This window comes from Oncorhynchus gorbuscha, linkage group LG11 (assembly GCF_021184085.1).
Source record: "Oncorhynchus gorbuscha isolate QuinsamMale2020 ecotype Even-year linkage group LG11, OgorEven_v1.0, whole genome shotgun sequence".
Lineage (NCBI taxonomy): Eukaryota > Metazoa > Chordata > Actinopteri > Salmoniformes > Salmonidae > Oncorhynchus > Oncorhynchus gorbuscha.
In genome coordinates this window covers 76777404-76795590 of record NC_060183.1, presented here as the reverse complement: position 1 = coordinate 76795590, position 18187 = coordinate 76777404, and the positions used below count along the sequence as shown (strand labels likewise).

Genomic DNA, 18187 nt, shown 5'->3' with positions numbered 1-18187 from the left:
GAGTTTTCTGTTTGTGATCAAAAAAAACTGTTCTACATTTTTACACCACAAAATAATCAAAAGCGCTGTGCAGTGCACTAATGGAAGTATCTGTTTAAATCGTAGTTATGTTATTTTACCATTGTAGTTCTGTCAAAATAGGAATCATACAGTATAGTTAGTAGTTTTGACTAACTACATTTTAACAATGTGGGAAGGATCTAGCTCAGCCATGATAAATGTGATTGGTTGAATATTATTTTCTAGCTGTTTTTTTGTTTTAATCTTCAGGTAGTTCACTTGCTGTAATTACAACCTTGGAAAAGGGTTTAGGTTACATGGAAGATTAAATTACTATTCATTCTGGAGATTTCTTGGCCTATAAACTAATCCTACTGGGAAAAGGGGATACCTAGTCAGTTGTCCAACTGAAATGTGTCTTCCACATTTAACACAACCCCTCTGAATCAGAGAGTTGTGAGGATTACAAGCATAGCCGTTGTATGTAAATCAAGATGCCTCCTATTGCATTCACCCATTGGCACTTGGTGCATAGAAAAACAGCTTATGTAAGCAGAGGTAGCATTCCCTTAAGCTTGGCCAACACAGGCTCCAGCATGACTCCTACAGTATGACTTGCATGGATGGACTGGTGGATAACATTTAGAAGGGAGAGCCGAATGTTAAGTGTTGGCTTCTTGGTGTTTGAGTCTTCAGATGAGTACAGAAACTGGAGACATTTGGTGGTGTACAATCCTAACATGTAGACAGCTTCATCTTAATCTCAGACACCCAGAACTAACATCTTGCAGAATTGTCAGATTCTCGATTATGTTCTGGGGGAGATATGAGTAAATATACTAAGAAACAATGTTCCCTCAATTTGTTTTGCTACTGAGCAACATTTTAACATGGAAATAGCTGTTCTATCATTCAGCCTACAGTAGCATCCTATATTGTGGTGTAAAATGTAGGCCTACATTCCATGAGACTTTTGGAAAACAAACACACAGGGATTGACATGAATCTGTTTATCTACATGTCCTTCAGACAAGGTGACTGAAAATGTTGTTTGATGCAAGAAACCACTTTACAAAATAAGATGCTTTGTTATTCCCACAGCATTATCAGACACATTATGCTGCTCTCTGCCTATTGGCTAATTAGATTATTCATGCCTGCCTCAATTTTTTTTTAAATGTTTAAATTTATTTTACCTTTATTTTACTAGGCAAGTCAGTTAAGAACAAATTCTTATTTTCAATGACTGCCTAGGAACAGTGGGTTAACTGCCTGTTCAGGGGCAGAACGACAGATTTGTACCTTGTCAGCTCGGGGATTCGAACTTGCAACCTTTCGGTTACTAGTCCAACCCTCTAACCACTAGGCTACCCTGCCGCCTCTACACTCTAACCACTAGGCTACCCTGCCGCCTCTACACTCTAACCACTAGGCTACCCTGCCGCCTCTACACTCTAACCACTAGGCTACCCTGCCGCCTCTACACTCTAACCACTAGGCTACCCTGCCGCCCCACTGCCCCTTTTAAGACATACAAAAGTTCTTTACAAGTTTAGTGCAAGTCTATGGCCCAAATGTCGCCTCCCCTACTAAAATTTGAATGATGCGAGCACTTGCAAAATCATGAATTCATCGTGCTGATGGAGTTGAGTAAACGTTCATTGAGGAGTCTTGTCAGGGGTTTAAGGACGATTAGTCTTGGCCGACAGCTGAAACCTCAATTTAGGGCAGTAGAATGATGTTGAATTGAATGACAGCCACCAAACCACTACATTTAGTCTGACTCAAGTTTTTATTTACTAAATCTGTCGATCTTATGGTCATGCAAGAAATCAGAACAAGATGGTGAGGGGAAACTGACACTCAGACATAAAGCTTGAATCACAGAAATATGCTGGCTGTACAATGTGTACAACCAGCTGTTTTCTTGGCTGGTGATTGTAACTGTTTTATGTTTGTTTTAGTACATTGCTCAAAGAAACCTGGGTGCTCTATAATATAATAATAATAATATAATATATGCCATTTAGCAGACGCTTTTATCCAAAGCGACTTACAGTCATGTGTGCATACATTCTACGTATGGGTGGTCCCGGGGATCGAACCCACTACCCTGGCGTTACAAGCGCCATGCTCTACCAACTGAGCTACAGAAGGACCACAACTGGATGGATGTCACGAATCCACTAAAGTTTCAAGACCTTTTCGCCCTAAACAACTGTTTTCCATTTGTGTGGCTGTTTTTGAAGGGACCAAATGATATAGTCTCTTGTCAACATTGTATGTTGATGTTGTATGAGTGAGTGTCGGTTAGTTGAATTCTACAAATCCTGTAGTGTCTCTTCTACTCTGCTTAGCAAATGGGTCAGGGTTGAGTGTATTTTCGTTCATGGTTGTTTTGCCTAAGGGAGCTCTACCACTTTGGAAATGCTTAGTACTGGATGGAAGTGTCCATAATATCCCTGAATTTGTTCTCACTAGATGGAGTTGATTCCTGGAGTGTTACATACATACTTTCTCCCTAGATTAGTACACTGTTGTGTGAAAATAGAATGTATACTGCACGCTCAGACAGGTAGAGCAGGTTGGCCAGATGCAAAAACTATTGAATGGTGTTCTGGACTGTTTTCAAAGTTAAGTGTTATATTGCGTAATATTAGATTCCCAGTAGCAGTGTCTGTGAGAATCGATCTCTAAATATCCAAATGCAATTTGGTCCACACACTGTTGACGTGTCCTCTGTCACCGCCTGAATGTCATTGGGGCAGTAGTTCTGCAGTCTTCTCTGGTCCAGGAATAAGATGACATCAATGGCTTGTATTAGAAAGCATGGCGTGCTGTTTGGTCGTGAGTTAACCTTCAATCTGCCTTCGCTTTTTGGCCAAAGGCTCCATGTGATCGTCAAACAAGAGGATACACATGGAAATATGGGAGCTGTCTCTTGTAATATTAAACAGTGTCTATGTAGCTGTATCGCGTATCCCTCTTATAGCCTAGATGTACTCCTGTTACGAAGTCTAATTTTCCTCCGGGTACTTGTGCGGTATGGCTCGTCAATGCAATTTGCTTGGTTGTCCATGTAATGACTTTCGTCAGTAGCTGGGTTAGAAATGAAAATCCTTCATACCTGGCTAGTTGCCTTGAATATGAAACTGATCATTTCATGGACTTTTTCATAGCCAGATTGTCTGCAGCACATCCATCCGTTACATAGTCGACCGCCTTATTCGGACGGGATGAGCACAAATCACCGCATTTTGTCTTTTTAATCCTGTCCTAATCTGCCATGTCCGTACTTTTGATTTGACAGGAAGGTTATTATCTCAGCATTAATAACCTGCTGTTTCTCAGGAAAGGTCCTCTGATAAAACGTATCCTGTGGAATTGATACATCACCAAATACGTCAGTTTAATGAAATGATCTGCATACAGTTCATGGTTGATATTGATTCTTGTTGAGTTTTCCGAACTGAAAGCCAGTAATAGGCTATCCCTAGCGAAGTGGAAGTATCTTCACACCTAGAACAGCCTCCAGGCTACTGTCATAACGGTCCATTTTCAATGAAAAAAAATCTATTGAATTACAGGGGGCTGTTTGGTAAACTAATCCGGTCCGACTCGTCCACTGGAAACAGGCATGGTGGGGTAATAAATCCATAGCCAACCTTCTATAATGTACTAGTCCTGTGTGAATAGGGCTTTTGTTTAGGGTTTTTTCAACGCCTTCTCTGTTTTACTGGTATTCTTTTATTCACACTGTAAAAAATGGTTTAGTAGATTATCTAAATCCAGACATGCAATTTAGAAAGAATGCTTAATGGATAACTGATTTGTATTGAACAGAGAGCCCTGAGTCAACTGCTGTTCAAAATCTAGTAATACATTTAAAAAACAAGTTGTTCAATATTGCACTATACAGTTTGAATGCTTATAACGGGGCTTATTTCTTCATTTTTATCAGTGCCTTTTCCATTTGATGGTTACTAAGCACTACCATGTGTGAGCTGAGAACCCTTGATGAGGTGAGGTACATTTTGTCAAGGCTGGGTGAAAACAACTGAAGTGCAAAGTGGCAAGTTTTCTAATTATCTGGTGATTTACTCTTAGCATTTCAATATCACATCAACCAGAATAGGCATTTATGAGTTAGCCTACATCCTAATATTTAACCTGGCTTCTTCTCTTACTTTTAAGAACAAGCAGAACATATGGCCCCCTGTTCAATCCAACACAGATGAAGGAATGTGTATACTCTTTTGGAGGTGTTAACCATTTTTTAAACTGATACATCCCGCAATCTGCTCCTCTCGCAAATATTGGATATTGAGGGAAACCACATCTGTGAACCCTCAGTGCTGATTCTTCTCAATCTGTGATTTATGAAATTGGGGCCTTAGATTCATTCTGTAGATCCCTAGATTTCTTCTGTAATAACTAGATGGCACACACCAGTCCATGGCCTGCTGTTGTGAATGTGTGTTTGCTCTAGAAAGGTAGGGTATTATGATGTCCGACTCTTCTATGTGAAGCCCTATATCCTCTGCATTAGCAGGGAGTCCAGATAGGTCCTGCTGACAGCACAGGATGTTATTGAATTTTGCCTTGGTCGGTCACTTCAGTGCCTTAATAAACCCTGTCTAGTGGATGTGACCACAGGGTTGGTCATCAGTGTCTTGTTATTGGGTGCTGAGATGGCGCTACGCCACTTCTTATAACTAGTTAACTATCTAAGCTGTATCAAATAAGTGATATCCAGCTCAGGGCTCCAGCTATGCATTTGGTTTGCTAACTAGCTATCTAAGCGACTTGATGGAAAGATCAAGCTTCTTGGTTCCAGCAGAGATGATCAATCCCCACCTGGATCAAGATCCCTGCTGCCTAAATTTGTTTTGTCCCTTGAAAAATAAAATGACATGTTTTTGGAAAGAAAATGGGGCCCCTTGTGTGCACTGCCGGTAATACCATATACCCCGGTATGGTACAGGAACGGTATAAAAATCTGGATACTGGCCAACCCTTTCGAAAAAGATTTTGTTGTGGCCCTGAGCACACAATGAGATCAAATATCAGGGGGATTAGAGGGGCAGGTTTTTGGGCCAACGTTTTATGACCCTGGACAATGTTTTCACAGAAGCGCATCACTAAGCTTACATGCTTACCAATGTTCAGATGCTGACCTTCAGAACAGAGGAGCCGCTCAAATGTCCCTTTATGTAATCAGACACTCATCGACATCCACAAAAGCTGCGATGACAGTTTGGGATCATCAGCACCTTAAACGGGTACAATTCCTGGGTTTATACACGGAACAAAAATATAAACGCAACATGTAAAGTGTTGGTCCCATGTTTCATGAGCTGAAATAAAAGATCCCAGAAATGTTCCATTATATATACACGAAAGCTGAATTCTCTCAAATTTTGTTCATCCATGTTAGTGAGCATTTTATCCTTTTGTCAAGGTAATCCATTAACTTGGCAGGTGTGACATATCAAGAAGCTGATTTAAATAGCATGATCATTACACAGGTGCCCCTTGTGCTGAGGACAATAAAAGGCCTTGCTTCCATTCAACCACGAGCATTAGTGAGGTCGGGCACTGATTTTAAGCCCGGCTCACAGTCAGCATTCCAGTTCATCCCAAAGATGTTCGATGGGGTTGCGGTCAGTGCTCTGTGTAGGTTCTTCCACACAGATCTCAACAAACATTTCTGTATGGATCTTGCTTTGTGTACGCGGGCATTGTCATGCTGAAACAGTAAAGGGCCTTCCCCAAACTGTTGCCACAAAGTTGGAAGCACAGAATTGTCTAGAATGTCATTGTATGCTGTAGTGTTCAGATTTCCCTTCACTGGAACTAAGGGGCCTAGCCCGAACCATGAAAAACCAAACTTTACAGTTGGCACTATGCTTTGGGGAAGGCAGCCTTCCCCTGGTATCTGTCAAACCCAATTTCATCCGCCGGACCGCTAGATGGTGAAGCGTGACTCATCACTCCAGAGAACGCGTTCCCATTGCTTCAGAACCTAATAGTGGCAAGCTTTACCCCACTCCAGCCGACGCTTGGCGTTACGCATGGTGTTCTTAGGCTTGTGTGCTGCTGCTCGGCCATGGAAACCCATTTCATGAAGCTTCTGATGAACATTTAATGTGCTGACGTTGTTCCAGGGAAAGTAACAGCACTTACAGTTGACCTGGGGCATCTCTAGCAGGGCAAACATTTGACGAGCTGATTTGTTGAAAGGAGGGATCCTTTGACGGTGACAAGTTGAAAGTCAGCTCTTCAGGAAGGCCATACTACTGACAATATTTGTTTATGGCGATTGCATGGCTGTGTGCAATTTTTATACACCTGTCAGGAACCCGGAGTGGCTGAAAGAGGTGAATCCACATACTTTGTGTATAAATAGCGTAATAAGAACAAATTCTTATTTTCAATGACGGCCTAGTAACAGTGGGTTAACTGCCTGTTCAGGGGCAGAACGACAGATTTGTACCTTGTCAGCTCGGAGATTTGAACTTGCAACCTTTCGGTTACTAGTCCAACGCTCTAACCACTAGGCTACCCTGCCGCCCCTTGTCATGGGGAAATATGCATTTAAATCTGCGCAAATGTCTTCCCACCCAATGGCAAAATGTGTAGAATTGCAGAATATTTGCTGTAAAACTGAAAAATAAATGGTTCTGTAAACCATTTTATTCATCAATACTTTCTCTGCTACCTCCCTGCTACGTATTAAATAGTTTTTAACCCCCCCCCTCCCCCCCTGTCTGGACCTCACTAAAATTCACCCTGACTACGGCCCTGATAATCATCTATTGTTACTGTAGCATTGCAAACTTTGTATGCAGTTATAATAGCTGTATACAATGGTTTTGACCTACACTTAGTTGAAATGTTGTCTTTATTGCATTGAAGGAAGCTGTAGCGACATGGACATGGAATCATAAACATTATTATAGTATTGAGGGCAGAGCCACCTTCTATCTAATATCTCCTGACACAGTAGCTCTCCCAAGAATCGTGTGAGGATCACTTTCGACATCTATCTACTTTTACAGCAACGTAGATATGATGGGCATCCCCCTGTGACTCCTTTTAGATAAAGTGCATGTAGGTTTAATGACTGGGGCGTGGCTGTCGTTGACATGATCTCGGGATGAAAAGGTTGAACAAGCCATCACACTCTCAATCGTCTTTAGGTCTGTGAAAAGCTCTGAGATTTAAATCCACAAACCCAGTTTAGATTGTTAGCTTACTGCTCCCGCATAACATGTGTTTTTTGTTTTGATCTAAGTTGTTTTGGAATGTCATTCTTGGACACTAAATTTCTGGTCTTGGGTTGAGTTTGGCTTAATTGCAATTATAATACTGTTTTGGGTTTATGTAGGCTATTTTTCATTTGTTTTTAGAATGCAAACATTATTCAGCTGTAAAATAATCAAATGGACTGTGGTGGCCAGTGAACCACTACTGAAATACTGATTATCGAGTTAAACTGAAAAACTGGGACCATAATTGATATCGCTCACTGGCAGTGCTCCTGTGACAAGCTCCAATTTTGGGTTTGACTTGGCTCTCAGATCTTAATCTGTGTCAAAACGGCTTAGATCAACTGCGCAAGCCGCACCAGAGACGCTGCTCCTCCTTTAGGGCAGAACTCTATCTCCCACATCTCCGTCCTCCTGCTAAGACGAGACCCAGTCAGTGACTCATGACTGTGCACTTTCCTGAGAAGTTGAAAATGCCTTGAATTAATGGTTGTTACTGAATTTATTGAATTTACTGTACAATAAAACAATTATGGAATACTTTTGTTTTCTCCCCACGTGTCATTGAAGCATTACTAGTAATGCTCAGCTTCTGTAGAAGCAAAGGAAGCCTCTGTTTTTAACATTGTCGTTATCTCCACATGGGTCATATTACCCAGAACACAGAGAGAGAGATACTGGGAGAGAGAGACTGGGAGAGAGAGCGCTGTGGCTGTACTCTCCTTTCTGATCCAATCTCAGCCTACGCAATCATTTACACATCTCCCAGTAAATGCTATTCATAGCAGCATGGTTTTTCAGAGATTTGTAGGACATTGACATCTTTTCATACATCTTGCGGAATGCTGATTGGTGTATATAGTTTGTCATAGGTTTATTTTATCCATTTATTTCAGAAAATGGGAACGATAGTGTTAGGACAATTTTACAGAATAACAAAATGACTTCCTGTTGACGTCCATGTACAGTAGAAAACGTCTTCTGCTAATTTACTTTAAACCTACAGTACTTGCATGTCCAATTTAACAGTGACACTGTAAAGCAATTTAGTAGTCACTTGTATAATAAACAGATCGCTTTTATCTTATCTGATTAAATTGTTAATGCTGAACAGCTTGTTGCCATGTAAGCCACCCAGATCCACAGTGAATGAATGACTCCAGTCTGTTGAAGATGTGATTACTGATATAAGGGTAACATGATCAAGTCACATAATGGGACTATAACCCCAAACACTGAAGCTTAAATCGGGGCCCAGCAGAGCATGCTGGTGGTTGACGCTGTTGATTTAAGTAGTTCTCATGCTGTGATTTTTAAATTGAAATGTTATCTGAAAAAAAGTGCATTCCATTTAGGGATAGTGAAAAACATGCTCGGGTAGTTTTCTGCAACCATTTGCATATTTTCTGCCGTACAGTATTTATTACGGGTAATAAACTGTATTGCCACCGAGGGTTATAATAGTCGGGAGCAGTGCTGCAAATCATCCTTATAAAGCTGGTCCTTATCAATCATCTCCGCTTGCTTTATTACTTTAACCTCAGACACCACAATGGCGAGCTATGAAATGGGAGAGGTGACACTGAGATGAGTAGGAAAGTGCAGAAAATTCCTTTGTATGGTTATAGTCATCATTTATTCATAGTTCATCAACTGTATTAACGTCAAGACAATGAGCTCCATATGCTCAGCCTCACAGAACCCGCTTCACAACAGAAAGCCCCACAAAACTCCCTCCACAACAGAAAGACCCCTTTCACAACACCTCACAAACCCCCTTCACAACAGAAAGCCCCACAAAAAAACCTTCACAACACAACAGAATGCCTCACAAACCCCCTTGACAACACAAAAGAAAGCCTCACAAAAACCCCTTCACAACAGAAAGCCCCACAAAAAAACCTTCACAACACAACAGAATGCCTCACAAACCCCCCTTGACAACACAACAGAATGCCTCACAAACCCCCCTTGACAACACAACAGAATGCCTCACAAACCCCCTTGACAACACAACAGAATGCCTCACAAACCCCCTTGACAACACAACAGAATGCCTCACAAAACCCCCTTCACAACACAGCAGAAAGCCTCACAAAACCCCCTCACAACACAACAGAATGCCTCACAAACCCCCTCACAACACAACAGAATGCCTCACAAACCCCCTTCACAACACAACAGAATGCCTCACAAACCCCCTCACAACACAACAGAATGCCTCACAAAACCCCACAACACAACAGAAAGCCTCACAAAACCCCCTCACAACACAACAGCAAGCATCACAAAACTTCCCTCACAACACAACAGCAAGCATCACAAAACCCCCTTCACAACACAACAGAAAGCATCACAAAACCCCCTTCACAACACAACAGAAAGCATCACAAAACCCCCTTCACAACACAACAGAAAGCCTCACAAAACACCCTTCACAACACAACAGAAAGCCTCACAAAAACCCCTTCCCAACACAACAGAAAGCATCACAAAACCCCCTTCACAACACAACAGAAAGCCTCACAAAAACCCCTTCCCAACACAACAGAAAGCATCACAAAACCCCCTTCACAACACAACAGAAAGCCTCCCACATGTAGCTGGCGGGGCATCAGAGTAGCGTGAGCAATGCGCTCCAAGAAAAACAACTGAAGGTGTGCCTTTCCAAACACTGGGCCGCGAGCCAAATGCACACACTCTGTCTGAATAGATGGAAGCCCTGTAAACAGTCTGTTTTGCTGCTGTATTCCTGTTTCTAAACGCATTAACACAAATGTCAATTGTTATGGCAAGTCTCAAACAGTTAATTGAAAAAGATAAACAATACAAAACACCCATTAGGAAAATGTATTGATTAGAGGTCGTTGCCATTTCTCAACCTCTTTCCACTTATCTCCGGTTACTCAAAGGGTACATCTTCTCAACCTCTTTCCACTTATCTCAGGTTACATCTCATACAGCATTATCCACTATGATGCTCTGTCCTCATCTAGTCATTAAACCTTTTGATTTGATGGGATCATTACTTAACAAAACTATTAAAATGGCATGGTAATTGTCAAAGTAAAAGCATGCCTGAATGATGCTGGGGGTGTGGCTCTGAGGGGTGTGGCTCTGAGGGGTGTGGCTCTGAGGGGTGTGGCTCTGAGGGGGTGGCTCTGGGGGGTGGTGGCTCTGAGGGGTGTGGCTCTGAGGGGTGTGGCTCTGGGGGGGGCTATGGGGGTGGCTCTGGGGGGTGGCTCTGGGGGGTGGCTATGAGGGGGTGGCTATGAGCCTGTGACATTACCAGCTTTTATGATCTGCTGTAGATTTCCACTGAAGGATCTTGGTTAGTACATGAACGGAATAAATATTGGATGAAAAAGAAAATCAAAATGTAACTTTTTTTGAATGAACTTCCCCTTTTAATGGCAATTTTAAACCAATGATTAGTGTAGTTATATCAGTTGGAAACAGTGTTGATGAGTTAATGATGGCTACTCTGACTATCCTTTTGTGTTTTACAGTCTCATGAGATTAATTTGCTGTGTCCCAATGTTGTAGGGTAATTAATTTAGCCTTGTTGGCCTGTCACACCCACCCTTTCTCTGGTGGATATATACGTGTGGTCTTGGTAAGTTATGGAAGTGAGGCGGTACATATGGAAGACCCAACAGTTGGTCATACTGACAGCCTGCCTGGTCATATGGCCAGAGAACGGCTACAATCTCATATCTTGCTGCGTTTTGTAAACGCAGATCTCAAATGAATTCATTTTCATTTCTGCTCGGCTTCGGACTAATTTTGGGGTTCAGTTGCACATCTACACTCGGATGAGAGATCTTTCCTCTCGTCTTTATGTATGTGGGAATTTCATGTCTGAACAACCATTCTTTCAGCAGACATCTCTCTCTCTCTCTCTCTCTCTCTCTGTCCCCCCTCTCTCAGCGCTCTGAATGTTTAGCTACTTCTCTCCAGAACTTTTCTGTGTACTTTTTTTCTGGTAAAATGCAAGATTGACTTCAGCCAAAACAGTAGGAGATGTAGCTGGCTACATGTTTTTTCTATAATTAACATTAGAAGGTATGATGCCCATGCATTGTTTTTGCAAAAAAAAACATGGCTTTTTCATTGTAAGCTAATTTATGTGTGTGGCTGCTAACCACATAGTGTTGCACTTCTGTTGTACTCTGCCGAAGGTTTTTGCACTAATGTATTTTCTGTAAATGAAAACTACAGTTGCATTTTCCTGGTCACGTTAATGAAGCCAAAAAAACACGTGAATTACGCAGGTTTCAATTACATTTTTTTTCTGAAATTTAATGCAGCCCCTAGATTGAATCCCAGTTTGATAAAACCAGAGAGGAGAGGTGAAGCGAGAGGTTTCACACTTGACATAATCTCTGCTTCCCGTCTTAGACTCCCATTGTTAGGGTGGAGATCTCCTCATATACAGATCTCTAAGAAAACACAACGTACAACACAGTGGGAAAGAGGCTGAGCAGCACTGGGGAGAAATGGGAGCAGCCTAAGTGCTGCAGGAGATGCCAGGAGACATGGTTCAGCAACATTCTCCCCTGCATACTGTCAAGTAACAGATTGCCAAGATGATTACATCAGGCCACTGCTTCAGTGATCACATGAAGCCATGTTGATGACGACAGGCCACTGCTTCAGTGATCACATGAAGCCATGTTGATGACGACAGGCCACTGCTTCAGTGATCACATGAAGCCAGTTACGGAATTGGCCAAGAGTTAATTATCTAACCAATGAGCCCATTCCCAGCGGTGAACATTTTACTGGCATTTTTATTTTAGTCCACATTTCCACAGAACATGGCACATACCCAAAATGGTCATTTATCTCTGGTGTGAGATGGTCCCAAATGTTTTTGACATTTTCACCGACACACTCAATCCAATGCCAATGCAACTACATTACACCTCCTGAATTTTGTTAAGTCAGTGCTTTTGGGTCCAAAGTTGTGCAAGATTAAGTTGGTGGCAAGTCTAAGAGCTGTCATGTTTATTCATAGAAAAACACATGTTCACTGTCCAGAAAATTAAGATTCTCATTTGCAAACCTTAACAGCTCACTGAAATGGCAATTTGATCAAGCCTGTTTAAACTCCAGTATGTCTTGATTGTTAGTCTTGTTTGTGTTTTATACTCATCCATCTGAATTGTTTTAGGTTCATTTGAGTGACTGTGTTGCGGGGAGGGGGGGGCTGTGCTATATTGGGCATGAAGGACATTGTGGTTCATAGTGTGAATTTATTTAGCCAGCCCCTCATTTACATCTTGGCTTGTTGGAATAATTGGAAGCAGCTGTGTAATCCCAAGCATTAATCATTTATTTGCATTTAATCGCACTTTGAATTCGGTAATAGTTCTGGATTATTGATTTTGCTCGAATTACGCATTGAATTAATCAGAAGTGGTGTGAAAACAGTGCTGTTTGCTCATTGGGCTAATCAGTCCATTTAGGCATCAGGTGTCTACCACAAGCCAGTGACAAAGCCAGAGGTTTCTGCTCAGTGTTGTTTTAACGTGGCAGGTTTGGTGACCTGTGGCAAATTTTTATTTCAACTATATACATTTGCCTTAGTTTTGTAAAGGGAGGTTTTGTCCTCTTCTTCCCTCTGTCCCTCCCTCTTCCTCTCTGTGTGTAACACACAGACGCTGACGCCAGAATCTCACTGAAGCTGTCGCTCTGAATCCGAGCAATAGTGGAGCGATGCTGGAGAAGGCAGCACTGCTGGTGCTTTGAGAGAGCGTGGACGTGTTCTATGATCATTCCTGCTCCGTCTCTCTCTTGTTGCCTCTGCTTCAGTGAAACACTCTACTCCCCGCTACAGGGGCTGGAACAGCACAGGTCTCTGGGACAGCTGTGCGTGTAGCAGCTTCTCCAGGTCTCTATTGCTACTGCTTGGTCTCGTGTCTGTTTTGGGAGCTTGCTTTTTTTGATTTTTCGGAAATGATCGGAGTAAACAGTGTCCAGGGGACAGGCAGCCATCGGCGGCCCGGCAGTAGCTCGGTCAAATATGGCAGGGAGGAGTCGATGCGTCGGGCCCCGCAGCACCGCTCTAAGTCACTCAAAACGTCCCACTCCACCGAATTTGCATCTGAAAAACATAAGAAGGACAAACTAGAGAAGGACAAACAGAAGGTAAAAAGCATTGCACTGCTTGATTGTAAAATCCAGTTTGGGAGATTACGTTTTGGGAGATTCAATTAGGATGAGACGGAGAACAAGCGTTATTAATTCTGAAGTCAAAGGCACATTTTTTTTTCTCGCACGGCATTTACAACTGACTGGAATAGTTTGACTGTATCCAGGCAGCTGGTTTTGAGTTGCATGGTTTGTGCATTGGCGCTTTTCTCCTTAACTCGACATCTGTTTAAATCAATAGTCTTTTTTTGTATTACTGTGGGTCAGGACAGAGCTTTCCAGTAAGTAACCACTTGTTAGACCAGGGACTCTGTCTAGACGTGTTATTGTTGAGTCTGCAGTGTTAGTGGTCTTAGGGGACATGCCAGGGATCAAATGGCTACATTTCCCTCCTGGTTAAATGCTCCTTTTTGTATTTCCACTAAATATTATTTGACCGATTGGGCGCGGCATGGGGCTTTTCAAAGAGATGGATGCTTTATTACCTCCCTTTTCTCTTCTCCTGCTATGTTACTGACGGAAGCAAGCGGCCGTGTTGTTGGACCACTGCGAGTCCAGTGCTTTTGTTTTCTTCTACCCTGATTAACATAACGTTGTCACCTGTCCCTCAGCTGTCAATGCCAATAGATCTTCTCTGTAATGCACTGGATATGAATACCAGCCACCCTGAATGAACACTCTGCTAGTTGTGCATGTAAACATGTAGACTACCACTATATGGTCACTTTATTTAGCCTTGTGGTGTGTGTGTGTGTGTGTGTGTGTGTGTGTGTGTGTGTGTGTGTGTGTGTGTGTGTGTGTGTGTGTGTGTGTGTGTGTGTGTGTGTGTGTGTGTGTGTGTGTGTGTGTGTGTGTGTGTGTGTGTGTGTGTGTGTGTGTGTGTGCGCGTGCGCAAAAGGCTTTAGATGTGATGGAAGCTGTCAAGATGTCGATACATGGTTTTGAACCATGCACAAGCTCAAACATTTTTTTCCCTTAAATAATGTATACTAATAGATTTGATTTTCTTCACAGGCCTTGCACAACTCAATCAAAAACGACAAGCTGGAATGGGCCATGTAAGTAAGATTCTATTTTGAACTCTAAACACAAGCATTCGTGGGCCAATATAGGGAGAGCATGTCGACACTGTATATGAATAAAATGTTTATATAGCTAAATGTGGCATCTTTCACATCTTACTACTGTACCTACTAGAACGAATGAGGTGACGTCTCAGCATTTACACTGCCCCAGTGTACCATTCAAAAGGGCAACGTAGCAACATGATCCCATTTAATAAACTCTGTTTCAGATGGCCCAGATTAATTACATTGGTCACACATTATTTGTGTTGCAGGCCTCGTGAAAATGAATTGGAACCAATGGGCGCCACAGTCAATTATCTAGTTGGTGGCAGATGAATTGTGCAAATGTACTCCACTGAAAATATAAACTAGTTAAACGATGCATAGAAATACCGTGTCAATTATGTGTTGCGTATATTGAATTCTCCAGGGAGCGAGTTATCGACGACGGAGTGTTCAGTCGATAAGGAATCATGTTTTTATTTTTATTGTTTGTAGACATTTAAGACGTTTACAACAATGTGCATCAAGTTATACTGGATGACATTGAATTTATAATTTGGGACTCATCTAAAATGACTCTTAGCATTTTGTAAAAATTATTTTCATAAGACTAAAGGGACCCGTAGGATTATGTTCAAACAAAGCTGTGAATATGTAAATGTATGTGTTTGTATATCATCCCATGCTAAATTATAGGACAGGTGACAGCTGAGCAGTGTACTGTAATTAGCATTAGAAAAATATGACAATCTGTCTCCCTGATAAAAGTCATAAGGAATGAAGCTGGCCTATTGTGCATTTGGCAATCTACAAAGTCCTCTCAATGAGCTACAACAGCTCAGTGGTGATCTGAAAGTCCTCTCAATGAGCTACAACAGCTCAGTGGTGATCTGAAAGTCCTCTCAATGGGCTACAACAGCTCAGTGGTGATCTGAAAGTCCTCTCAATGAGCTACAACAGCTCAGTGGTGATCTGAAAGTCCTCTCAATGAGCTACAACAGCTCAGTGGTGATCTGAAAGTCCTCTCAATGAGCTACAACAGCTCAGTGGTGATCTGAAAGTCCTCTCAATGAACTACAACAGCTCAGTGGTGATCTGAAAGTCCTCTCAATGAGCTACAACAGCTCAGTGGTGATCTGAAAGTCCTCTCAATGAGCTACAACAGCTCAGTGGTGATCTGAAAGTCCTCTCAATGAGCTACAACAGCTCAGTGGTGATCTGAAAGTCCTCTCAATGAACTACAACAGCTCAGTGGTGATCTGAAAGTCCTCTCAATGAGCTACAACAGCTCAGTGGTGATCTGAAAGTCCTCTCAATGAGCTACAACAGCTCAGTGGTGATCTGAAAGTCCTCTCAATGAGCTACAACAGCTCAGTGGTGATCTGAAAGTCCTCTCAATGAGCTACAACAGCTCAGTGGTGATCTGAAAGTCCTCTCAATGAGCTACAACAGCTCCGTGGTGATCTGAAAGTCCTCTCAATGAGCTACAACAGGTCAGTGGTGATCTGAAAGTCCTCTCAATGAGTTACAACAGCTCAGTGGTGATCTGAAAGTCCTCTCAATGAGTTACAACAGCTCAGTGGTGATCTGAAAGTCCTCTCAATGAGTTACAACAGGTCAGTGGTGATCTGAAAGTCCTCTCAATGAGCTACAACAGGTCAGTGGTGATCTGAAAGTCCTCTCAATGAGCTACAACAGGCCAGTGGTGATCTGAAAGTCCTTCGTCACTGTTTGGGACCAGGGTTGTTAGCATTTAGTTAAAATACGCGCTTCTCACACAATTTTTTCAAACCTCCGTGACCCTGCTGCTTTAATCAATCTCTAAGAAGGTTTGCAGACAAATACTGCACTGTATTAACTCAGAGCCAGACATGGACTGATTCAAAGCAAATGTCTTAATTAATTCTAGATATTTCTAAAATAGAATATTAATTTTGACCAAGCGGATTGAAAGCGAGTATACATGGAAGGTGTATCACAATTGCTAAATTTAAACAGAATTCAATACACCTTGTCATTTTTGGATATCTGTTTGACATGACTGCGTTATGGTAGCTAGCAAAAGAGTGTAGTAGCGTTTGCTTACTTACTGTAAACTACCTTAGCTAGCTAATGATCTTGGCTAACTGGGTTGAGACAATTAACTTATTTACTGCTCTTTGCAAGCAAACAAAGGCTGTCTGCAGTTTTGTTTACATTCTTGCAGTTTGTCATCTCCATTTTCCAAGAATATTAGCTTTCAATGTTATTTGAGGTGAAAGATCATTTTTGACATTAAGGGGCCCGAGCCGGAAGATTTTAAATGCCACAGTAGTAAGGGATGTTTAACTTGTCATTGAAAACGTAGCATAGACCGACCCAAAGGATACATTAACATGAAATGGATTACACTTGGTACATAAATGGTTATTGTAGCACTGGTTGAAGTTGAATGTGTTGTGTGATGGAGGAGCCTTCACTGTCCCCTCGCCAAAAATGGCTGCCATGAACGGAAAATACTCCTCTGTTGTCATAGTGACAGTTTTTCTGTTGCGTCACATTAATGTACATGCAAAGGCATATAGACAAATTAGGATATTCAGCATGTTACACCAGGGGAATCCTGTTCTTGGACTAAAATGCATGCTCAATGGAGAAACTCATTTAAAAGTGCTTAATCAAGGTCCGGGAACCGTCCCTGTCAGTGCATGACCAGTGTAACTAAGCAAGTAGTACATTTTACAAATCCATGTATGATAGAAGAAAAAAATCTTGTAGAAAATGTCTCTTCAATCAAATCAGACCGGCCTGCAGCTACTAAGACCATGGGGACCTTTAGTTCAAATTTCATTTAGGATAAAGTCATTGAAGGCAGTCCCTCATTGTTTTGAATATGCATATTGAAATGTTTTATATGTCCTGGTATTAAAGTAGGCCACCGCTCAAAATCGTGGCCTTGTCTTCAAAGCTGTTATGTCAATATCTAGTTCTGGTTTGTTGCTAGTATCAACTAGGCCTACTTTAAAGACAAATGTATACTACACAGCAGTGATGATCAAAAAGTGAGATGCCAATCATATTAGTAGTTTCTCAAACCTGTTAACAGTGTGCTTCTACACCTGCGTTGCTTTCTGTTTGGGGATTTAGGCTGGGTTTCTGTACAGCACTTTAAGATATCAGCTGATGTACGAAGGGCTATATAAATAAATTTGATTTGATTTGAAGAAGCCCGGACTATCTACATGATGAGTTTAGTGGTGTTTTTAGGTAATGGCTCCACTGCAGCATTTCTGACCTGAGCACAGCCCCACAAAGCTTGGCTGCAGTCCTGGTCCACAGCTGCTCGCCTTTTTATAAGAACATATTCCTTGTGAGCACTGTGGGCCTGCTGGAATAGGTTCACTAAAATATATTTAGTAGTAGTCTATGGCTTTTTGCGGAGTTGTTTTTGTCAAAATTCAGAAGTATTCATAGTTTCACTATTTCACTACGTTTTAGGAGTTCATGGCTCAACCGCTGTGTGGGAACCCAGATCGTATGTATTCTGAGCAAAGCAATTCAATTAAATGGACATGGAAAACTCTAGTGTGGCTGTCAGATAATGCGACGAGGGAAAGTGCATGAGGAAATATGGCTTTGCTATAATTTACTAGTTTATCTTAAAGATTGTGTGGGTCATACCATAACTCTGTCTCAAGAGACTCCCTGGTG

General features: G+C 41.8%; 1 protein-coding gene across 3 annotated transcripts in view; it reads left to right on the top strand.

Annotated features, from left to right (window-relative positions):
- psd3l (pleckstrin and Sec7 domain containing 3, like) overlaps positions 1-18187 on the top strand; it is a 152585-nt gene that overhangs the window by 94128 nt on the left and 40270 nt on the right. For all 3 annotated transcript variants that reach the window (XM_046290536.1, XM_046290535.1, XM_046290537.1), the window contains exon 11: positions 14442-14485. In XM_046290536.1, the coding sequence (XP_046146492.1) occupies positions 14442-14485 (44 nt within the window). The remainder of the gene's footprint in view (positions 1-14441; positions 14486-18187) is intronic.